Source organism: Leopardus geoffroyi, chromosome A3, assembly GCF_018350155.1.
Source record: "Leopardus geoffroyi isolate Oge1 chromosome A3, O.geoffroyi_Oge1_pat1.0, whole genome shotgun sequence".
Classification (NCBI taxonomy): domain Eukaryota; kingdom Metazoa; phylum Chordata; class Mammalia; order Carnivora; family Felidae; genus Leopardus; species Leopardus geoffroyi.
Window position 1 is genome coordinate 62,510,161 of NC_059336.1, and position 24,723 is coordinate 62,534,883.

General features: G+C 46.7%; 2 protein-coding genes across 4 annotated transcripts in view; one reads left to right on the forward strand and one right to left on the reverse strand.

Moving 5' to 3' along the window:
* The window catches only part of CNNM4 (cyclin and CBS domain divalent metal cation transport mediator 4), a 40,941-nt gene extending 19,821 nt beyond the window's left edge, over positions 1-21,120 (reverse strand). For 2 of the 3 annotated variants that reach the window (XR_006703414.1, XM_045445846.1), the window contains exon 1: positions 19,700-21,120. Coding sequence is in view for 2 of the 3 variants with exons in the window: in XM_045445846.1 (XP_045301802.1) it covers positions 19,700-21,101 (1,402 nt within the window). In the remaining variant the exon portion in view is untranslated. The remainder of the gene's footprint in view (positions 1-19,699) is intronic. The other variant, XM_045445847.1, reaches the window with a different exon arrangement.
* LMAN2L (lectin, mannose binding 2 like) overlaps positions 21,119-24,723 on the forward strand; it is an 80,447-nt gene continuing 76,842 nt past the window's right edge. Inside the window, exon 1 of the mRNA XM_045445857.1 lies at positions 21,119-21,220. The gene's annotated coding sequence lies outside the window, so the exon portion shown is untranslated. The remainder of the gene's footprint in view (positions 21,221-24,723) is intronic.

Below are 24,723 nucleotides of genomic sequence, written 5' to 3' on the forward strand. Positions count from 1 at the left end.
GGAAGCCATTCAATAAATACAGTCGTTATAGCTGGTTATGTTTTTAAAAGGAAAAGGAAAATAGACAGCAAGACAAAAAGGAAAAAACTGAGTGAAGCAGGAAAAAAAAAAAAAAAAAAGGAAAAGTGACAGGAGTACAGCCACATGGAAAAGAGAAATGAAAACGGAGACACTGCAGCCCACTTGCCAAAACAGAAAAGCATTTCTAGAGACTTACCAGGAGACTTGCCCAGCTATACTGAGCAAGACAACACAGCCAGACACTGAGAGTACACACAGAAGAGAGCCACAGCCCATCTGGGACTTTCTAGAACAGGGTCTCCAAAAGGAGTATTCATCCCCCTTTCATTCACATTTACTTGTAATCCAAAATAAATAAGCAACTTTAGCTTTCGTTTATACACAGACTGACAGTGGGCCCTGAGCAGGTGGCGAGCAGCCAGCCCCCGTGGGAAGGAGCCCTCAGCCTCATTCAATTGCTCTCCAGCAAAGCGAGAGGAGTTTCAGATGAGGTATGCCCAAGGACACAGGTTTACAGATTCTGTTGAGCACTTTTAACCAAATCAATGCTCACACAATGGACAGTCGCTTTACAAGACCCATGCAAGGAAATTCCAGAGTGAAGGGAACATGAATAAAGTAAGCAGGGCACCTACAAAGGCCAGAGCTGGCCCTGTCCTCCCCCTGCCAGCCCTTTGTCAGTCAGCAGGGGGAATACAAGTACCGGGGAAGTTGAGGAGTGCTTGGCCAAAATAATTCAAAATTGTCAAGAAAACTATTTGAAACGCAGACTTAGAGCCACTGTCTGTAATGATGAATCCCAGTACCAAGGGTACTTTGTCCCACGAGAAAGTATATGAGGTATGTGTTAGAGATAACATGAAGTAGAAACATTTTAAAATAATATTTAATTTAAAATTTAAATTTGTATATTTAAATAAAAACATTTTTAAATAATTATTTCATCTTCTTTAAAAATTTTTGTGTCTGTTTTATAATATATATGTATTAGTAAAACAGTATACGTATATAATTCTTATATGAATAGAGGTAGAAATTTTTAAAAACTTTTTTTCTAGGGGTGCCTGGGTGGCTCAGTCTGTTAAGCATCCAACTCTTTATTTGTTTTTAATTTTTTTTTTTTTTTTTTTTTTACTGTTTATTCATCTGAGAGAGAGAGAGAGAGAGAGACAGAAAGAGTGTGAACAGGCAAGAGGCAGAAAGAGAAGGAGACACAGAATCTGAAGCAGGCTCCAGGCTCCGAGCTGTTAGCACAGAGCCATGATGTGGGGCTCAAACCCAAGAACTGCAAGATCATGACCTGAGTTGAAGTTGGATGCTTAACAAACTGAGCTACCCAGGCACCCCAAGCATCTTTATTTCACCTCAGGGCATGAGCCCCATGTGGAGGGGATTCTCTCTTCCTCTTTCTCTGCTCCTTCCTTACTTGCTCTCTCTCTTTCAAAATAAATAAACATTTTTAAAAAACTGTTTTCTCGGACTGCCTGGGTGGCTCAGTCGGTTAAGTGTCCGACTTCGGCTCAGGTCATGATCTCACGGTTTGTGGGTTTGAGCCCCGCATCGACCTCTGTGCTGACAGCTCAGAGCCTGGAGCCTGCTTTGGATTCTGTGTCTTCCTCTCTCTCTGCCCTGTACTTGCTCACATTCTGTCTCTCTCTCTCTCAAAGCTGAATAAACATTAAAAAAAACATTCTTTTTTTAAACTGTTTTCTAATAGGGTGGCATGAACAAAAAAGTTTGAAGAGCTCCCTCTATAGCCCTGTAAAGATGGCCAGACCTTAGTTGCCCCTTCTGATGGTAGATACTTGGGTGTCTCCCATCTCAGGGTCTACCTGCCCCCAGCTATGGAGCAGTGGGGGTGAGCATGTTCTCAGGCACTCTCCCTCGCACATCTCCTACTATTCATGGGAGGAAACTGAGGCTCAGGGAAGCCCTGTCCAGGATCACACTGTGAGGGGGGGTAAAGCAAGGTGGGATTCAGAAATGGGGCTTCTCTAAATAGCCTTCTACTTTCTTTTTTAATTAAAAAAAATTTTTTTAATGTTAATTTTTGAGAGACAGAGAGAGACAGAGAGAGAGAGAGCGCGAGAGCACACGGGGGAGGAGCAATGAGAGAAGGAGACAGAACCTGAAGCAGGCTCCAGGGTCTGAGCTGTCAGCACACAGAGCCGAACACACAGGGCTCAAACCCAGGAACAGCGAGATGGTGGCCTGAGCTGAAGTTGAACGCTTAACGTACTGAGCCACCCAGGCACCCATAGCCTTCTCCTTTTAACCCAAGCACCCAGGGGTGAAGATGTTGACAGGTGTATGTCAGTAGACCCTAAGACTGGTCCTGTGACAGGTCTTCATGCTTTTGATTTTTCATTTAGCCAGCAGTCTCTAATTTTTTAACCTTTTATGATGGAAAATATCAGGCATTTACAAAAGTACAGGAAATAATGTAATTACACCCTCAGGGCCCTTCACCTAACCTAAACAATTAACAACTCCAACTACTCCAGCCAATCTTGTTTCCTCTTTCCTCCTACCCACTTCACTGGCTTATTTTGAAGCAAATCTCAGATTTTATCTGTAAACATCTATAAATGTTACAGGCATTTCAGTTAGTATCTCTAAAAGATAAAGACTCTTAAAAAGCAGAACACAATAGAATGCAATACCACACCTCAGTATGTAATTTCTTAAGATTATCAACATCAAATGTTCTAATTTCCCAATTTTCTTATAATCATTTTTACACCTAATTTATATATATATATATATATATATATATATATATATATATATATATACATAAATACACTTTTTTGCTATTGGTAACAAAAGTGCAAAAAAGGACATTAAGATCACTTATAATCCTGTCTTCCAAAGACAACTGCTGTTAACTAAGTATTTTGTTTGGTCTTTTAAGATGAAATACTAAATGAAATTAAATAATTTGTAAATACTTTACATTCTTTGTATTTTCCCATATTGTAAAAATATTTTTAAAAATTCAAAGACTGCATATTATTGCACTGTACACATGTGTGCATAACCCCAAAACCCACTGGGCTCTTAAATTGTGCCCTTCCTTCTCCCCCCTTTTTTTTTGCCTTTACGAAAATCCTTGCAATAAATATACTTGGTTATATCTGTCTCCCTCAGGTTTCTAGAAGGAGAATCACTGGGTCAAAATATAGGTTTTTGTTTATTTTCTTTTAAGTTTCTTAAAGTTACTTGAGAAGTGAGGTCAGATCTAACGCTGATGTCTTTGTCTTGGAGATGTGGAAATCTCTCCTGGACGCCTCAGCCAGGGAGTTAGAAGGCAGGGAGGAATACACAGAACTAGAGCTATTTTGTGCAGCAGAAGAAAATGAAGTGGAGAGAAAATGCTGGCCCAGCTGACAATACCTCCCTGAGTGTGGGAAGGCAGAGGCAAGTGATCAGGGGGTGCCAAGGAGGTTCCCAGCCATCTGTCAGCACCACCAGCCTCCTTTCGACTTTGGACCCTTAGAGCAAACTGCTTCTCCCTCTTTCCACTAGTCGTCTTTTCTCAGTAGCACCTCTGGCCTTGTCCCCTGTTACTCTAGGGCCATCTGGCCTCCCACTCCAGCCCCCCACCCAGAAGGAGCCCCTTCCTTATCATACCTCTTCTTGCCTTGTGAGGCACCTGTTCTTTGTCCCCGTTTGTGCAACCAGCTAATAACCTACAGTCGAATCAATCTAAAAGATGGACTATTATTTTTTTTTTTATTTATTTATTTTTTTTTTAAATTTTTTTTTCAACATTTATTTATTTTTGGGACAGAGAGAGGCAGAGCATGAACGGGGGAGGGGCAGAGAGAGAGGGAGACACAGAATCTGAAACAGGCTCCAGGCTCTGAGCCATCAGCCCAGAGCCTGACGCGGGGCTCGAACTCCCGGACCGCGAGATCGTGACCTGGCTGAAGTCGGATGCTTAACCGACTGCGCCACCCAGGCGCCCCAAGATGGACTATTATTAATGAGCCCACATGCCCCATGTTAGTCATGAAGATATAGGAAATTCTGTTAAATGCTTAGCTGACTGACATCAAGATACATTAAACCTGGGGCTAGCTTTCTAACTTTACTAACCTAGTAATCCTATCCCATTCACACACACACACAAAAAGCATTTTTTCTCCCTTGGTGAACCTTGCTGGTAACTGGTAACCATACACCATGTCCAAATGTTTATGAACTATAAAAATCATCCTAGACCTCACATCAAAACCCGAAGAGGGAGAAAAACTGCAGCAACATTTGATGCAGGGCTCATTGTGTTACAAGTAGAAGCAGGGGAGGGGGAGGAAGAGGGCAGGAATATTACTTGGAATATTCAAACTTGTTCACCCAAACTGGACTATTACTTAGAAGAGGAAAAAGGACTTAATTACCAAAAAATTCTTCTCTCTGCCACAAAACAAAAATAAAAACCCTAATAGAAATATCTGAGATAATCTTATAAATCTTCCTCCCTGGTAGTTTGTTTACTGGCTGAAAAAAACAGTTCTAGACCTCTCTCTCTCATGAACACAGGTGCCAAAATTCTAAATAAAGATATTGGCAAATCAAATCCAATGATGTGTGGAAAGGATCATACATCATGACTAAGTGAGGTTTAGTCCAGTTATGCAATAAATGTTTATGGGTGAACATTCAAAACTCAATCAGTGTAATTCAGAATAAAGAAGATACATCATGCAATCACCTCAACATATATTTAAAAAGCACTTGATAAAATTCAACATCTACTTGTTATAAAAACTCTTAGCAAACTAGAAAAGAAAGGAAACTTTTTTGATCTGATAAAGGAACTCTACCTAAGAACTACAGCAAAATCATATCTAGTGATAAATTTGGAAAGTTTTCCCGAGACCTAGAATGAGGCAAGGATGCCCCTGTCACCAGTTCAGCACACTCCTAGATGTCTTAGCCAATGAAATTAAGAACAAGATATAAAATGTAGAAGGTTTAGCAAGAAGTAAATAAAATTGCCATTGTTCACAGGCAACATAATTATGAGTGCAAACAATCCAAAAGAACTTAAAATAAACTATTAGGATTAATGAGTAAATTTAGCAAGGCCAATGGATTCAAGGTCACTATACAAAAATCATCCATACTCGTGTTATATTATAAAGAATACATCTGGGGGCGCCTCGATGGCTCAGTCAGTTGAGCTTCCGACTTTGGCTCAGATCACAATCTCACGATTCGTGTGTTTGGGCCCTGTGTCCAGCTCTGTGCTGACAGCACGGAGCCTGCTTGGGATTCTCTCTCTCCCTCTCTCTCTGCCCTCTCCTGCTCATGTACACAGGCCAGATCTCTCTCTCTCTCTCTCTCTCTCTCAAAAATAAATAAACATAATAAAAAAAGAAGAACATATCTGGTCTTGGACTCTGGCTTCCCAAAGTGAGATTCAAAAACTCTTGGAATTTCCTGAGTAAATAGAAGTGGCTTTGTTATTCTGATGAACAACTCCAGGTGGGCCCCTAGGTAGCTTCAAGGCAGGGCTGGTCACCAGTAAAACCAAGCATTAGAGGGTCAGAACTTTCAGGTGTCCTGCCTTCCAGGGAAGGCAGCGGGCTAGAGACTGAGTCCAATCATGTGGCCAATAACTTAATCAATCATGCCCAGGTAATGAAATCCTGATAAAAAGTCCACACCCTCAGGGAGGGTGGGAGAGGAAAAAAACAAACAAACAAACAAACCCAACCCTCTGGACCCCAAAGCTCAGTGGAGCTTCTCAGTCATAAAACACATTGATGTGCCCGGAGGGTGACACACCCTAACTCAATGCGGCCAGGCCACGGAAGCTCCACATCCAAGCCTGTTCCTGTTCCAGACCTCACTCTAGGTGTATCCTTTCAAATAAAACTGTAATCATAAGTGTAGCACTTCCCTGAATTCTAGGAGTCATTCTAGGGTATCATCAAACCTGAGAGGGGGGGTCGTCATGGGAACCCTAAATTTATAGCCAGTCAGGGGCAGTGGGGGAGGGGAGACCTGACTTATGACTGGCATCTGAAGTAAGGGCAGCATGTGGGTGGCTGTGAGGGAGGTGTGGGGGGCGTGGTCTAATGCTAACTCCAGGTGGTTACCATCAGAATTGAATTGCAGCACACCCCCCAGGCGGAACAATTTGCAACAAACATTTTAGAAAACACAATTTTTTTTTTAATTTTTTTTCAACGTTTATTTATTTTTGGGACAGAGAGAGACAGAGCATGAACGGGGGAGGGGCAGAGAGAGAGGGAGACACAGAATCGGAAACAGGCTCCAGGCTCTGAGCCATCAGCCCAGAGCCTGACGCGGGGCTCGAACTCACGGACCGCGAGATCGTGACCTGGCTGAAGTCGGACGCTTAACCGACTGCGCCACCCAGGCGCCCCAGAAAACACAATTTTAAAGACACCATTTAACATCACAAAATACTTAGGAATACATCTAAGATGTGTAAGACTTCAACAAAGAAAACGACAAAAAATTATTGAAAGAAATCAATAGGCTATAAAACAAATGGAGGGGTAACCACGTTTATGGATTGGAAGATTCATCGTTATAAAGATGTCAAGTCTTCAAGTTGGATCTATAGATTCAATGCAATTCCATTAAATTCCTAGGAAAAAGGCTAAAGAACAGTCAAGATAATCTTAAAGAAGAACCAAGAAAGAATAATTATTACCAAATATCAAAACATATTAGAAAACTACCGCAATTATGTCAATGTGGTATTGAACAAGGAAAGACAGAGACCAATGGAATATGAGAGTCCAGGGACAGACCCACACATATATATACCACAGCTCAGTGGGGAAGGGCAGTTTTTCCAACAGCGGTACTGGACCAGCTAAATAACCCATACGGATTTTTAAAAAGATTCAAACTGTAATACTTCAGGAACAAAAACAAATTCCAGAAGGATTACAGCTCTAAGTGTGAAAAGGAAACATTATAGCTCTAGAAAATAACACAGGACACAAGCTTCCTAACTTGTGTACAGGCAGAGAATCTTAAACAGGATATGAAAGGCACTAACCCATATGTTTATTAGCATATGAAAATGTGTTCAACATCATCAGTCACTAGAGAAATGTATCATAAAATCACAATACTACCACACACCTACCTAGATGACAATATCAGAGTTGGGACAGGAGTGTAAACTTGTAAGAGCACTCTGGGAAAGTGTCTTATCTGTGCCTATGCTATGTCCTGGCAATTCCACACTTAGGTATATTCCCAACAGAAATGCCTACATAACATCACCAAAAGACATGAACAAGAACATTTTTAGTGGCCTTATTTAAATTTTTTTAAAATGTTTTATTTATTTTTGAGAGAGAGACAGAGTGCAAGCAGGGGAGGGACAGAGAGAGGGAGACACAGAATCCGAAGCAGGCTCCAGGCTCTGAGCTGTCAGCACAGAGCCCGATGTGGGCTTATGAACGGTGAGATCACGACCTGAGCCGAAGTCAGATGCTTGAACAACTGAGCCATCCAGGCGCCTGTTAGTGGCCTTATTTAAATAGTTCCAAATTGGAAACAACCCAAATGTCCATCAACATCACAGTATATTTCTATCATGGAATACTATATAGCAATAAAAAGGAATGAGCTACATACAACATGGATGAAACTCATAACCTTTATGTTGAGCAGGAGCCAGACACAAAAGACACATACTGGATGATTCACTTATAAAAGTTCAGAAACAGAAAAAATTAAACCATCATGATTGGGGGGACAGGAGCAGTGATTGGGAGGGTACATGGCAAGAGTCTTCTAGGGTGTTGATAATGTTCTATCTCCCGAGCTCAGTGGCAGTGACACAGAGCTATTCCTTTGTGAAAAACTATCAAGTTATACATTTATGATTTATGCACTTTGCTTCAATGAAAAGTTTACTTTAAAACATATCTAGGTGGTTGCCAGAGGCAGGAGATGGAAGGTGAGAGAAATGGGAGAAGGTGGTCAAAAGGTACAAACTTCCAGTTACAAGATAAATAAATTCTAGGGATGTAATTTCCAGCACAATGACTATAGTTAACAATACTGTATCATATATTTCAAATTTGCCAAGAGAGTAGATCTTAAAAGTTGTCATCTCTTGTGCTGAGAGAAAGAAATGTTTTATCTCTGTGTGGCAAGTGATGGATGTAGTTAACTAGACTTACTGTGGCAAACATTTATAAAAATATGGAATCATTATGCTGTACACCCGAAACTAACAATGTTATATGTCAGCTGTATCTCAAATTTTTAAATTTTTTTATCTTGTTTTGTTTTAATGTTTATTTATTTTGAGAGAGAGACAGAGACGGAGACAGAGTGTGAGCAGGGGAGGGGCCAAGAGAGAGAGGAAGACACAGAATCCAAAGAGGCTCCAGGCTCTGAGCTGTCAGCACAGGGCCCAAAGTGGGTCTCTAAACTCATGAATGGTGAGATCATGACCTGAGCCTAAGTTGGACACTTAACCAACTGAGCCATCCAAGTGCCCAACTGTATCTCAATTAAAACAAACAAACAAAACAAAACAAAACAAAACAAAACAAAACAAAACAAAAACACCTAGAACAGGGTGCCTGGGTGGCTCAGTTGGTCAAGCGTCTGATTTTGGCTCAGGTCATGAACTCACGGTTCATGGGTTCAAGCGCCTTGCATTGGGCTCTCTGCTGTCATACAGAGCCTGCTTCAGATCTTCTGTCCCCATCTCTTTCTTCCCCTCCACACACCCCTCAAAAATAAATAAACATTAAAAAAAAAAAAAAAAAAGAATTTTTGTTTTTTTAAATCTAGAACTAACAATAAATTTTCCAGCCTCGAGTTACCGGAATATCCCAATCTTGTCATCTTTTTCTTAGTATCCGTGATCTTACTGAAAAGTGACATGGAACAGGGCTTAAGAGCTTGGCCTCTGGAAGGGAACAGCTGCAGTTGCCAGTTAGTTGTCATACAGTCTGGAAAAGATTCTTAGCCTCTCTGAGCCTCAGTTCCCATCTATAGCATTTGGAGGATTAATTAAGTATTTAATAAAGGTTAACCATTAATGAAGGCATTTCTTCCTTCTTTCTGCTCTCTGCTCATACTTAACCTTTTTCCAGAGCTCTGGGTCTGGGGCATTTCTGGGGAGATTGGCCTTCGTGGGGAGGCTCTGCTCTCTTAGATACCCCTCTACTCTCTGCTGCTTTTCTAGCATAACCTCTTCTCTCCCTAACTGGGCACCAGGGAGGGAGCAGGCAACAGGTGAATCCTGACATGAAACAACCCAAGTAGAGGTGCAACTGAGAAATGTGGCCCTGCCCCTTGACCTGCCTGGTTTCCTGGATCCTCAGATTAAACTCCCACGGTTGGAGCGCCAAATGTGCTAGCAATCAGGATGGCAGGCTTAACTTTCTCCAACTTTAGAGAAACAAATAATTCAGTAAATGAGAAGAATCTCCCCAATTGGAAATTTCTCTTCCATATATTTTTTTTCCTTAAGCTCTGGCATCTGTTACCCTTAAGATATGCACTAGGGGCCCAGATAAGACGGTATCTGAATTAGCATGTAATTATATAGTGGGCTCTTTTGACCTCAATGTATTCAGAATTCCAAGAAAGGCACCACACCCGGACAGTGGGGCAGCCTGCCACCTGAGCCAGTATATGAGAACCACCACGGCCCAAGTTGGTGTCCGTGCCAACTGGGGCACCTTTGGATAGTAATAACAATAATTTTTAAAATAGCTAACATTTATTGCATGATGACAATGGTGCCAGGCACTGAGCTAAGCAGTTTACATGCCTTACCTCATTCAGTCCTCACCACAACCCTCTGAGCTGGATACTGTCATTAACATGGACAACCAAATCACCAGCAACCAAAGAGAAACTTCTGAGACTAAGAGTCAGTGACTATTTTGGGCCTTTCATGAAATAAACTCCACTGTAGATTTACTCACTTTACACACTTTTTATTTATTTATTTATTTATTTATTTATTTATTTATTCAACGTTTATTCATTTTTGGGACAGAGAGAGACAGAGCATGAACAGGGGAGGGGCAGAGAGAGAGGGAGACACAGAATCAGAAACAGGCTCCAGGCTCTGAGCCATCAGCCCAGAGCCCGACGCGGGGCTCAAACTCACGGACCGCGAGATCGTGACCTGGCTGAAGCCGGACGCTTAACCGACTGCGCCACCCAGGCGCCCCTATTTATTTATTTTTTAATGTTTATTTTTGAGAGGGAGAGAGAGAGAGAGCATGAGCGGAGGAGGGGAAGAGAGAGAGAGGGAGACAGAGAATCTGAAGCAGGCTCCAGGCTCTGAGCTGTCAGCACAGAGCCCAATGTGGGGCTTGAACTCGTGAACCGCAAGATCATGACCTGAGGTGAAGTCGGACACTTAACTGACTGAGCCACCCAGGAGCCCCAGATCTACTCACTTTTTAATCTTACTCTTAGGGGGGTGCCTGGCTGGCTTAGTTGGTACAGCATGTGACTCGATCTTGGGATTGTGAGTTTGAGCTCCATGTTAGGTGTGGAGATTACTTAAAAAAGTAAAAATCTTTAGGTGTGCCTGGGTGGCTCAGTCGGTTGAGCACATGACTCTTGATTTTGGCTCAGGTTGTGATCCCAGGGTCGTGGCATCTAATCCCAAATGGGGCTCCACACTAAGCACGGAGCCTGCTTGGGATTCTCTGTCTCCCTCTGCCCCTCTCCTGCTCATGCTCACTCTGTCTCTAAAAAAATAAATAAAAATCCTTTAAAAAAAAAAAAAAACCAACTTAGGAAAGTGTGATGAGAGATGGACTAATTAAAAAAATTTTTTTTTAATGTTTATTTCTGAGAGAGAGAGACAGACAGACAGAGTGTGAGTGGGGGAGGTGCAGAGAGAGAGGGAGACACAGCAATCCAAAGCAGGCTCCAGGTTCTGAGCTGTCAGCACAGAGCCTGACATGGGGTTTGCGGGGCTCAAACTCATGGACTGTGAGTTCATGACTTGAGCTGAAGTTGGACACTTAACCACCTGACTGAGCCACCCAGGTGACCCTAGATGAACTAATTTTAAAGCAGGACTCCTGGGGCATCTTGGGTGGCTCGGCCGGTTAAGCATCTGACTCTTGATTTCTACTCAGGTTATGATCTCACAGTTCATGAGTTCAAGTCCCACATCAGGCTCAGTGCTGACAGTGCAGAGACTGCTTAGAATTTCTCTTTCTCTCTCTCTCAAAATAAACTTAAAAAAAAAAAAAGCAGGACTCCAGGTGACTGTGCATGTGTGCATTCATGTGTATGTGTATGTGTGTGAGAGCCTGCATGGAGGGATGAGTGAATCTGCCCCCTCGTGTAAGGAAGGGGGTGTGTGTTTAAGCATGTCCATGTGGAGGCAGAGGTGTATGTGGTGTGTGTGTGTGTGTGTTGTGAGCCTGTCCTATGTGTATTTGGCGGGGGGAGGAATGTGTGTGTGTGGGAGTAAGCCTGACTGGGATGGGGGGCATGGAGCCTCCTTCCAACCAAGGCTCCTGGCTGCCTGCTGGCCAGAGACTAGGCGGTCCAGAGAGCCTGGGGAAACCAGTCTTTCAAGAACCCTGCCCAGGTCACAGTAAATCAGCCCTGCAGCATGGAAGCAACTCTGACTATAACCTCTGGGGAATGCTCCAGCAACACCAGGTTTAACCCCCAGCAAAACAGGCTGGCAACTAAACACACACACACACACACACACACACACACACACACACACACACACCCCAACCTGGCAGCTGCACACCCCAGCCCTCTGGGCTCACCTTTTCATCAGCCACACAGTGCTGCCCAGCCCTCAGTCTGTGGAAATCCTCCAAGATACTCCTCCCAAGAATCCCAGGGATAAAAAGGGATTTCATGTCTTACAGGAGGAGCAATCAGAAGAACCAATCTAAACTGGGTTCCAAAAAGCAAGGCACAAAATTGTATGTAGACAATGGTTTCCATGTGAAAATACATATGAGCAGCTAATGGGAAAGTTTACATGGCTATAAAAATGAAAATGGTTTTGGCAGGAAGGATGGGATTTGGGGCAAGTAAAGTTTCAGCTCCCCGCCCCCCCCTCCCCCCGACACACACACAAAAGAAAAAGAAAAAAAAAAAAAAAGAAAATGGTTCTGATCTTGCTGCTTGTGACAGGATTTTTAGAGTAAATTTCTAAAAAGATTATTATAACAAATCAAAATATTAAAAAGTAGTTCTCTCCAGATTACAGGTTCATGGGTTGTTTTGTTTAGATTTTTCTGTTTCCTAAAGTTCTGACGATAAGATGTATCTGGTTTATAATAACCACTAGTAAAAAGAAAATCACATAAAAAATGGAACAGGAATAAACTGAGGAGTCCAGACTCCAGTTTATGAAGTGGGCCAGGAGTCCTTTATGTAGCCACAAAGGCTTTTACGACAGGATGTCTTGGCACACTCAGGCGTGACAACAGGGGTAACCTGAGGGACAGAATGGGCGAGCAACTCGTCACAGGGCAGCTGTACTGGACAGCAGACAGAGCGGCTCAGAGAAGGAGAGCAGGCAGCTGGATCAAATAGCAGCAACAGCTCCCGACAGCTACACCCCATCCTCCTAGCTGAGGGCCATCTCAGGCGCCTCTGGGAAATTCCTGAACTCTCACATCCACGGAAAGGGCTGAGGAGCGATCACAATTTGCAGAAGCAGTTTTACCCTAAGTTGGCATCAATGACAAATACACTCATCTCTCATTCTGTGGTTTCGTCCAAAATCTCCCAGAATAAGAGGCACAGAAGTGGGGAAATGTTGCATCTTATGCACCTTTGAGGATCCAGCTAGAATGCCACCTCCTTTGGAATGCCTTCCCAGACTTCTACTGATAAGAAAGGCATCAGCTTCCCCAAAGGCCCTGCCCCTTACCCATTCTCCTGTAGGACACAGTCCTGTGCTTGTGTGTTTCTGTGCACTCATCTATTTAAGCATCTGTTCAATACCCCCTGTCCTGACCAGAGGTGTTCAGGGAAACTCTGGGACTGGGCTTTCTAACTGAAAATATAGGACTTTTGAAAAGCAAACACCAGCATGTTAGATTGGTACGATCTAAGCTCTTAGGGCTTAGACAAAAGGCAGTGCCTTCCAGTACACAAGTAAGAGCTGTGGGAAGTGATCTGTCAAGAGGCTGAAGAAACTGCCGTCAGTCCTGGCTTCCCTATGGAGCCTGGCCTACAGGCTGTAGGATGCCAGCGACGGGGAGATGTGCAGCTGCCTGCCGGCCAGCACCATACCTCCCTATCCACGGTGGCCATGCTCCATGCCCACAAGCACCTAACCAAAGAGAAAGTGAGGAGGAGCCTGGCCAATTTTTGTCAGCTGCCCCGCTGGCACCGTTGCCCTAACAGGCGGCTCCTGTCACCGTCTCAGATACACTTGCTCCCTGGCAGCTTCTCAAGATCAAATCACCAGCTCAGCTGGAGACTATTTCCAGGTGGAGCTGTGAGAGACCAGGTGTGTAGCTGACTTTGCTCTCCACTTTTTTTTTTTTAATGTTTATTTATTTTGAGAGAGAGAGAGCACAAGCTGGGAAAGGTAGAGAGAGAGGGAGAGACAGAGAATCCCAAGCAGGCTCTGTGCTGTCAGCGCAGAACCTGACACGGGGTTCGATCTCATGACTGTGAGATATGACCTGAGCCAAAATCAAGAGTCGGACGCTTAACTGACAAAGCCACCCAGATGCCCCAGCTCTCCATTCTTGAGGCTGTCCTCTCCCAGCACCTTATGACTTAACTGTCCCATCCCCAGTCTATGCTTGGCTGTCACCCTATCTGGTTTCCCCAGGAGGGTCCCAAAACCACGCCTGCCTGGCTCTTTTTCATCTCTCCAAGGAGTCACTTTAACCGAGCTTTTACATGCTCTGCATGTTCTGCCTGCTCTCAGATGACTTCCAAACCTTTAACCCTGGTTCTGGCCTCCCTCCCAAGTGCCCCCACCTAAGCACTTTCACCTGTACACTTGCCTGGATGGATTGTACCCTCACACTGCTCCGTGTGGTCCCAGACCAGCAAAATGGCCATCATCTGAGAGCCTGTCAGAAATACAGGCTCTTAGGATTAGGAGCACTTGGGTGGCTCTGTCCATCAAGCACCCAGCTTTGGCTCGGGTCATGATATCTCATGGTCAGTGGGTTCGAGCCCCACATCGGGCTCTGTGCTGACAGCTGAGAGCCTAGAGCCTGGTTCGGATTCTGTGTCTCCCTATTTCTCTCTTCCCCTCCCCTGCTTGTGCTCTGTCTGTCTCTCTGAAAAATAAACATTAAAAAAAAGAAAAGAAATACAGCCTCTTAGGCCATACCCCAGACCCACTGAGTTCAACTCTGCATTTTAACAAAATGTCCAGGCAGTTCAGGTGCACGTTCAAGTGTGAGCAGCTCTGGTGAGCACAAAGGAGTCCAATCAAGGGTCACATCACTTTACCACTACCACCACCCCCAATTCTCCAAACTGTCTTTGCTTCCTCCTCTTCCCACTTCTGTTAAATGACAACATCATCCATCTGAATCCCAAGCTAGAAACCTCAGATGTTCACAACTACTTCCTGGCTCTGACTCCAACATCTCCAAAATGATCACTGAGTCCTGTTATTCTGACTTCAGAAGCATCTCGTAGGCCTAGACCTTCCTTAGCCCCACTGCACCTACCAGAACTGTGCACAGTAAGCTTCATTTACCTGTCTGTGCCCCTGGTAGACTGCGAGTTCTGTCAACAGCACTGTGTTAGTCCTCTCTGATTCCCAACAGCAAGCACCGTGTCTGACACATAGGCCTCAAAAAATTAGATGTTTATTGCAACAAAGGAACAAACCAGGAAACAAAGAGAAATAAGGTACTTAAAGTGTGTCAGATGGTAGGAACCAAAAGTAAAGGCAAAATTATGCAGTGTTTTTTCTTAATAAAGTTGTTTCAGGAAGAAAAACGTACGTGGGAGAAGTGTGCTGTGGCACAGATGGAAACATGGGAGGAGTTTTTAATGAAAATATTTCTAGCTGTTTTTCTCTTCAATACATATGCCCAGTAACTTTCTACAAGGTCAGTAATAGGTCCAAAGTCATCTCATGGGTCGGTGACCAGGGTGGGTGGAGTTTAAACCCATGTCTTTACAGGGGGCTAGATGGTTATAAAGTAGGTGGGGAAAGATAAGATGCCTACAAATGAGCACAGTGCCTGAAAAGGGCAGGAATATCACAGAGGGAAAGGACGGGAGAAGGCTGAAAGGTGAGCTTCATTGTGCGGCTGGAGTTTCTGACTGATTTGGGAGAGCTTATTCCTCACTTTGCCTCCAGGGTCTGAGAGGATCTTTGGTAAAGGAAAAACGCAACTGGGCCAGGAGTAGCCCAGGGAGCCGCTGTTCTAAGATCTCAAGCTGTAGACAAAGCCAACCACAACACCCAGTACTGCAAACAGTTCTAGGCGAGTGTCGAGGTTTAAGTCGGTTTAAGTCAAAGGACCAAGGTTCAAATGGCACGAGCCTCTCAGTGGCCTTATAGCTCTAACCAATCATAGTCTTACTCCTGAGGTCCTGCAGCACCTAGCCCCATGTCTTGCACAGACAGTATGAGGTTCAATAAATATCTAATGAAAAATGCCTTGAGTTGGGAGGCAGAGCAGCTGAGAAGCTGTAACCTTCTACCTTAGTCTCTAAGGGAAGCTCAGCCTCATGTCTGCAACTAACTTCTCAAGCCTGTCTAAGTGTGTAGGAGCATCTTCATGACTCACACTAATGAGTGAAGCTATGTATGTATACTCCCGACGGCCAAAAACTGCTTATTCAGAGAAACTGAAGCACAGGAAAGGGGAACCATGCATCACATTCAAGACCCCAGACTCTGGGCACCTGGGTGGCTCAGCTGGTTGAGCGTCTAGCTTCAGCTCAGGTCATGATCTCACGGCTTGTGGGATGGAGCCCCACATCGGGCTCTGTGCTGCCAGCTCAGAGCCTGGAGCCTGCTTCTCACTCTCTGCCCCTCCCCTGCTCGCACTCTGTCTGTCTGTCTCTCTCTCAAAAATAAATAAATATTAAAAAAAAAAAAGGACCCCATGGGGCGCCTGGGTGGCTGAGTCAGTTAAGCATCTGACCAGTTAAGCTCAGGTCATGATCTTGCAGTTTGTGAGTTCAACCACCGCATCGGGCTCTTGTGCTGACAGCTCGAAGCCTGAAGCTTGCTTCTGATTCTGTGTCTCCCTCTCTGCCTCTCCCCCTGCTCACGCTCTGTGTCTCTCTCTCAAAAATAAACATTTAAAAAAAAAAATTAAAAAAAAAAAAAAAAGGACCCCAAACTCTGCTTCTCAGCTTCTCAGTCCGTGAACCATTATATGTTACTGTAGGAGCTCCTCCTGTCTTGATGCAACTAGAAATATCAAGTCCTCTGGATAACAGCACAACACCCATTTTACTTTATCCCTTATCCAGCTCCTCAAAATTCTAATACCTATGGACTGGGGACAATTCTGTCTCAAATCTAACAGGTCATTCATTCATTCCATGACTTTTTATTGAGATGTCTTACTATGTGCCAAGAACCATTCTAGGGCCTAGGGATACACCAGTGACCGAAACAAAGAGCTCTGCTCTTTGGGACTTATATTCTAATAGAAGGAGACAGACAATAAATAGCATAGTAAATCTGTAAATTACGGAATTAGAAAGTGATTTATGCTATAAAAAAAGAAACATTAGCACAGGGTAGCAGAGATCAGGAAGGTCAAGGAGGATGGAAGGTTATAGTTTCAAATGGGACAACAGGAAAGCCTCATTGAGAAGGTAAAGTTGAAGCAGACAGGAGGGAGGGGAGACAGTGAGGCATGTAACGTTTGGGGAAAAACATTCCAGCCTGAAGAACAGCCAGGGCAAAGGCCCTAGTGTGGGAGTGTCCTGGTGTCTTCAAGGAACAGTAAGAAGGCCAGCAGGGCTTGCCAGATAGTCAGTCATTCATTAGTTGTTCATTCATTCATTCATTCATTCACTTAACAAACATTTACTACAGACCCATCTCTTTGCCAGGTACTAAGTGGTGAAAACACTAATAAGGCATGATCCCTACCCACACAGAACTCATAATGTTGGGGAACAAGGAGGAGACAAAATGACCTTAAAACAGGATTACACTCAGAGCAGAAAGACTCTGGCAGAGGTCAGAGTTGGGCCCTCACCCAACTTGGAGATCCTGAAGAGTCTACTGAAGCATAAGAAAGACCCTCAGGCAGATGCCTGACCACACTTGGCAGGCACCCAGCTCTTGTTTTGATGCTGCCGACAATGCTGGCCATGTTAAGCTTGCTCACTGGGTTTTTCTTAGCTAAAAAAGAAGCCTTCCAAACATCAGATTTGTAAAGAAAATCTTTTAAGGTGCAAATGCAAAGTGTTTCCGTGTCCTAGAGGGCCTCAGACTTAACAGGTAAATGCCAGATGGAAAGATTTTGGAGAGGCCATATTGGGGGCAGCCCAGAGTGGCAATGAGTTAGGACGGAACCACAAAGCCCGAGGATGTGTCCATTAGGAGTGACCATCATATCACACTCACATCTCCAGGGCTTCATGCTGCACTGGGTAGACTGTGCCTGCATTTCCATGGAATTAGCAGCACCCCCTCCAGGGCTAGGGTGAGGGCTGGGGCTCAGGTTCAGACCACTGGCCCCTGTTAAGTAAGGTCTAGTGAACTAAAATGTACATCTGGAGAGTTCCACTCAGCAGAGCTCTGAGCCGAAAGATGCTAGCTCTATTTTCCCAGCTTCCTGAAGTAATACTTTTTTTATGTGATGAGTCCAAAGATGGTCCTGCCAACCCCAGGAAGCTCCCACCAGACAAGAGCTGAACCCTGCCGATCAGGGGCTGGGAAGCCCAGCCCAGCCAATCCACACTGGCTGTTTCCAGACTCGAGATGAACGATGCAAACGTGCTTGTAGGGTGTGTCACCAGCAACAGTCCCAAGGACCATAGAGGTGGTGAGCAGGAAGCCGCCCTGGTGAGTCCCAACCAGGTTCCTCACCAAGCAACATGGGAGAAGTCCTCAGGGCCAAGAGGCTGCAGGGTGAAGGTGGGGCACAAATCCTCACTGCTCTTCTTCAGGCTCAGCTACCTGGGACAAACAGATTCTAGGGCCTGGACCTGCAAAGCTCCCCCCACACTGTGCCATCACCACCAGATGTCCCTTCAGTCCCTCTGCGATGAAGCCACCTTACCAGACTGTCTCCCACTTGGACTCATGTTACTCAAGTCCTTCTCAGATCTGATGCTACAAGTCACTCTCTCAAACCGATGAAGGGAGGGTACCAATCTCCCACTCTGGCCCTGACCAGAGAGCATCTTTTAAGACTAAACCTGGCAGGGCCTCCTCCTACCAATCCCACCCTCCACCACTGACCTAGCCAGTTCCAGGCTCTCCCCAACTCTCATGAAATAATAGACTGACAAGCGTCTGAGGCTTGCTCCCTGCTTGAGTGCCGAAGGTGCTCCCAGCCCTAAACTGGCAGGCTGCCTCAGCCAGCAGGAGCTCTACCTATGGGGAAAGGAAGCAAAATCCCTGGTCCCTTCCACCATTCCTTTATGAAGAGCTTCCCTTTCTGCCTCCTCATTCCCTTTGGCCTAGGAGGGTTTTACTCCATAATTGGCTTGTTTACTGCCACTGAGGGCTTCTGGGTGGCAGAAGTGGGAGGAAAAGTTTTGTTGGAAGTAAGGAAAGGGGTGTGTGTCCTGAGCTTTGAGGCTGGTGAGTAAAACTTCCAAGTGCCTCTCTAACTACCTGAGAACTGGCCAAGAACCCATGTGAGAAAAAAACACAAGGCACTGCAAGGCCAGCTGAAGATTCTCAGACCACAGGAGGGAAGCTTATGTTTGGCGCCTGCAAAAAGACAGAACAATAACCAAAACTTGATGTGCTTGCTTCTACTGAGTAGTCGAAAGCATTACTTGGCACTGTTCTGAGTGGGGAGCAAACCAGAGACCTCCCAATTCAGCTTCTGTGGGCTAGGAGCTCCAGTAACATCACTCTTGCTCAAAACTTCCGAAAGCTCCAAGCTCCAAGCAAGCTTACTGCCCTGACTGCAGGCTCTTCCAAAGGCCCCAGATGACTCAGCCTCTCCCCCCTGACCACTGAGCGGCAGAGCCTATATACCCAGCTCAACAGGACCATCTGCTGGGCCACAAGCACATCCTTTGCCACCCCAATCAGGTGCTCTGCAACTCATGGGGTTTCCCGTGCCTCAAGTACCATGTCTCCCCATATCTTCAGGCTCTCCTCAAATGCTTCCTCCCATGTGAAGGTTTTCCCAGGTCCCCAGCCCCTTCCCCACCTCAGCCCACTCAGATGTGGGGCTCCACACTCTAATGTCCGTGGCCTCTTTTAAGGCATTAGCCTTACTCTGCCCTGCTTCAATAGCTCCCTGAGGCCTTGCTCTATCCCTCCAAGTGCACGAGTGTGTCTCAGCTCTGATTCACCTGAAGCACAAAGCACAGTAGCTGGCAGACAGCAGACACTTAGAAATGTTCCTGCTGTCCCAAATACCATTCACCTCAGAGGCACAGGAAGTGATGGGCAAAGGAAAAGAGTCACACAAAAACACTAAGACCAGCAGACACAAAACAGGCAAGCAAATGAGAGGTGTCACAAAGACAGTTAACGGAGAGGGCGAGCATCAGGCCTTACCCTTCTTGAACTCCTCCAGCATGGCATCCAACTTGGTGTCATGGAAGACAAAATGCACTGGATGGTTATAGAAGCGGGTGATGGTCTTGAGGGGGGTGCAGTCGTCAGGGTCCACGAAGGCCAAGTCTTTGACATAGAGAATATCTACAATATTGGACTGCTCGTCTTCAAACACAGGGATGCGGGTATAGCCACTTTCCATAATTTCCGACATGGTGTTGAAGTCCAGGATGGCATCACTGCGGATCATGAAGCAGTCTTGGAGCTGGGTCATGATGTCCTCCACGGTCTTGGTCCGTAGCTCCAGGGCACCCTGGATCATATTTAGCTCCTCTTTCACCAGATCATTATAGGGCTCCGTTACCTTCAACATCTCCATCAGCTTCTCCCGATTGTAAACAGTGCCAATCTCCTGGCCCAAAACAAAATCCAGGAGCTTGCTAATGGGGAAACTGAGGGGGAAGGTGAGAAGCATAAAGAATTTGGTGAGAATGATAGTATTGGCACCCACTGCCAGCCCGTGTCGGGAGCACAAGGCCTGAGGTACAATCTCCCCAAAGATGACAATGCCAATGGTGGAGGAGGCCACCGCCATGAGTCCAGACCCAATGAAGATGTCTAGAAGGATGGTGAGGGAGGTGTTGACCAGCACGTTTCCCAGGAGCAGCGAGCAGAGTAAGTAGTTGCCCTTGCGCCGAATGGGCTCGATCTTCCGGGCATAGCGCCTTTCCTTCTGGGTGCCACAGTTCTGCACGATGCGCAGCTCCATGGGGTCCAGGGCCATAAGCCCCAGGTTGAGACCAGAAAATATGCCCGACAGCACCAGCAGCACCATAATGAGGAGGATGTGCAGCCAGAGGGGCAGGAACCTCCCAGCCTCCTCCACCATGAAGAGCAGCGAGTCCTTATCGGTCCACCTCTGCCAGGGCCCGTCCACCCCAGCCCGGGTGCACAGTGCATACAGTTTCATGTTCTCGCTCCTCCGGAGGAACTTAGTGAGCACCACCAGCATCCCGGACGTGTTCCCTCGACTCACGTTGACCAGCTGCTGGACGACCAGGTCCTTGGTGAGCTCGGGGCAGTTGGTGGAGTTGTGGGTGGCCTCGGAGTTGTCCACCTCGGTGAAGGAGATCAGGTTGCTGGAGATGGAGCCCAGCCTCTGGCCGTACAGCCTCAGGTTCACAGTACTGCCCTCGGACACGAAGATGATGCCATCCGGATTCATCCCACACGATTTGTTACAGCTCGCCAGCCTCATGCCCAGGATCGCGCCCCGCTGGGGGTCGCTCTGACCCCGGGCCCCCCGCGCCCACAGCAGCACCAGCAGCAGCAGCGTCGCCAGGAGGAGGCGCCCTCGGGCCGGCCCGCCGCCCCGGCGCCCGCCCCCGCCCACCGGCGCCATGTTGCTCCGGCTCGGCCGCCGCAGCTCCCCGCGCCCCGCCGCGCGGCCCCGCTCCCGCCGCTGCTCCTGCCGCTTCGCCGCCGCCGAGCCAACTGCCCGGGCCGTAGGCCTGACGTCAGGTCAGCGCCCCTCCCGCCCCGCCCCGCCCCGCCGACCCACGCCCCTTATTTGCATGGGAGACCCCGCCTCTGGAAGCGCGGCTCCGGTGCCCGCCCTTAAGGGGGTCCCGCGCTTAAGGTGGAGCTGCGCCTGAGCGCGGGAGCCGCGGGCGGACGCTCGCCCCGCCCTTCTCCTCGCGCGGCCATTCCCGCGGGCCTTTCTGCTCACGGGTTGTACGCGCGGCCCGCTCTCCTGCTGCCCAGGCCTGCGCTCCTGGTCTCGCCGCTCCTCTGCCGCAAACTAGCCGGGCTTCGCATGCTCGGCTCTTTCCCCAGAGCACTGCCGCTTTCTTGGGGGGGGGGGGGCTAGGGGGGATGGCTCTTTGTTGGAACCTCGGAAGCAGTACCACGTTGTGCTCGGGCGAGAAAAATGCTTTTATTGATACAAAAAGAAAAAAGAAAAGGAGAACCTGAGGGCTGAGGCCTGAGAGGCCTACAGGCCTTTCGGCCTTGCAGACTGACCCTTGAAGACTTTTGTGGCCTCTGCACTCTTGAGGGTTTTGATGACCTTGTCCCAAAGCCAGAAGTAGGTTCCACGGCCCTGCCCCCAGTCTGAGACATCCTTTGGCCAGTGGCTGCCTGGTTGGAGGAGAATCTGGGAAACTGAGGATATAGATTGTACCCGCAGAAAGAAGGGCCAGGGTCCGTCCTAGTCTTATCTCAGGTCATTTCCTGTTAGGACGCAAATGTTGAGTCCCTCCTTTGTGCCAGGCATCTTGTTCCAGACTCTGACAATATAGCGGTGAATAAGCCAAAGCCCCTGCCCCCTGGAGTTTACGGTCTAGAGCAGATAATAAGCAAGTAAACACACATGCATAATATTTATTTAATCCTTTGCACAACACTAAGAGGTAGTGTTATTTTTCCATTTAACAGATGAAGAAATTGAATCTAGGCACAAGTTGGAGTCCCTCCAGTTTGCTATTTTAAGAACAGGCTTGGGGCGCCTGGGTGGCGCAGTTGGTTAAGCGTCCGACTTCAGCCAGGTCACGATCTCGCAGTCCGTGAGTTCGAGCCCCGCGTCGGGCTCTGGGCTGATGGCTCAGAGCCTGGAGCCTGTTTCTGATTCTGTGTCTCCCTCTCTCTCTGCCCCTCCCCCGTTCATGCTCTGTCTCTCTCTGTCCCAAAAATAAATAAACATTGAAAAAAAAAAAAAACAAAACAAAACAGGCTTGTGTGACTGGTAAGGCACATTGGAGTGTGTCTCAGACCAGGTTTCTATATCTATAAAACGGGAGTAAGAATGACAAGGCGGCACCATCTCACTAAGTTTATGAGAACACTTGGCCTAGGCATTGAACAGGAGAGGACAATTCTGAATGTTCTGTGTAGCTGATGTTGTTGTTGCCTGCCCTTCCAGACCAAACCCCTAACCCCAAATTGTGGTGGTGACTGGCCAGCTGGGGCAGACGCATGTGAAAATGAGCTGAGAGGTGTGGCACCAGGCCTAGCCCTGAAATGACTACTTCCTGGATGGCCCTACCTTGGTGTCAGTTAGCGACTGTGAATTGAGCACCAAGCACTCAGGAGGTGTGGGGAAGACCGCAGCCGCCTGCCCTGTTAGGGGGAAGGAGACAGACAGACAAACAACCTCACAATAATTGCAGAGGTGCACAAAATAGGGAATCGGGTACCAGGTTGACCACTGGGTCTCAGAGCAAGTTTTTTTCCCAACCCTGGAGACACAGAATCCATTTTACTCTCTCCCTGCACAAACACATGTGTTTATTTTTGTTGTGGTATACTGTTTGCCAATAAAAGCAACAATCAATAGCAGCCGGAAAGAGCCCAAACAGAGAGGAACAATCCTATAGTGTTGTGCATACTAGGCCAGCCTGAAGCAGTCCCTTTCAGGTAGGCGCCTCACTTCATATTCTACAGTGTTTCTAGCTGGCCACTTTTGTAAGGAGCAGGAGCCCCCGGATGGGCACTAGCCAAGACAGAGCAAAAACAGAAAGTGGAACCTTGGACTGGCTGTTCCCTCCCTTCTCCACCAATACAGGATGAGCCACCTGCATCACCTCAGAGCAATCCCAGCTTTCAGAGAGGGTTCTGTCCACCTCACTTCATCTTTTTCCAGCCAGCTGGAAACACCCTTCCCATGGTACTTAGAGACTTTACCATTCTATTATTGACCAATCGGCTATTTTTATTTTGCCCTTTTCAAACTGTCAAACTCAGAAGCTCCCTGTATATGCACTGAGTCCAATAAGAGAACTCAACAAAGGGAAGGGGAAAAAAAAGCTTTTGAGATACTTGGGTTTAAGTGGGAATCTGGTAAGAAGAGTTAGTCTCTGCTAAAGTTCATTTAATTCCACCCATCCACAATTGCATTCACATCCGTACTTAAGTGAATAGAACAGAATCAACAAAGAAATGAAATACCTTGTTGCCCACCCAGAGCCTTCAATCTGGCAGCGAAGACAAGAATCTCTCGAAAAAAATTAAAAGCAGCGTAACTCAGAAAGTGTCAGAGGAGCTATTTGAGGTCCAGACTGGAGTCCAGGTTCATTTCCTGCCAGGCTTTTTTTTTCCCCCCTAAAATTTGTTCCTATCTATCTATCTAGCGAGTGAGCAGGGAAGGGGCAGAGAGAGGGAATCCAAGCAGGCTCCGTACTGCCAGTACAGAGTCTAATGTGGGGCTCCAGCCTACAAACTGGGAGATCATGACCTGAGCCAAAACCAAGAGCCAGATCTTCAATCAACTGAGCCACCCAGGTGCCTCTCCTGCTAGGCTTTTATCTCTGGTTAGGGCATTTAAACTTTTCTCATCTGCAGAGTTGAAAAACCTCTCCCACAGATCGGTGGGGACAACATGGAGATGGAGGTCTATCTGTGTGAAGAGTCAGGAAGCCTGGACAAATGTGTGGCTTCTGTGAACCAGGCTGTGAGAAGTGCAGAAAGAGATGTGCAAATGAGAAGTCTGTCTACTTTGGGGGTCAGACCTGTTTCTCTGCTGCAGGGTGGAAGCCCTTACTCCCCTGAATTATCTCCACTTGCAAGTAAGGAGTTTGGGGAAGGTCTTTCTCAGAGGGGTCTGGTACCTGACTTCTGAGCATCGCAGAGCACTCCACTCATGACTTTGGGACCTGACAGGTTCTTTCTGGGCCCTATGGCAGCATGTCTACACCTCCCGGAGAGCACTCCTTTCTGGTCCTGTGCAGGGAGACAGGCTTAAAAGTCTATTGCCCCTTATTTTGTACCTGGCGATGTGCTGACCCTAAGAATCCAATGAAGAACAAGGTCCTAAATAGTAACCTGGGATCTCCTGTTCCACTCCTCAGGCTGTGATCCTCCCAGGCTGTTTTCTTAGTCCTTTTCAACATTTGGGTGTCCAGGATGAGGAGCTGCTGCCAGATAAGCAGCCCATCTGCTGGTGGAGCTCAGAGCCTTGCCCCCCCTAAGTCCCTTGGAGGATGCTGTGGGCCCTGGGGTTCAAAAGCCTGGTTGGGAGCAATTTTCAG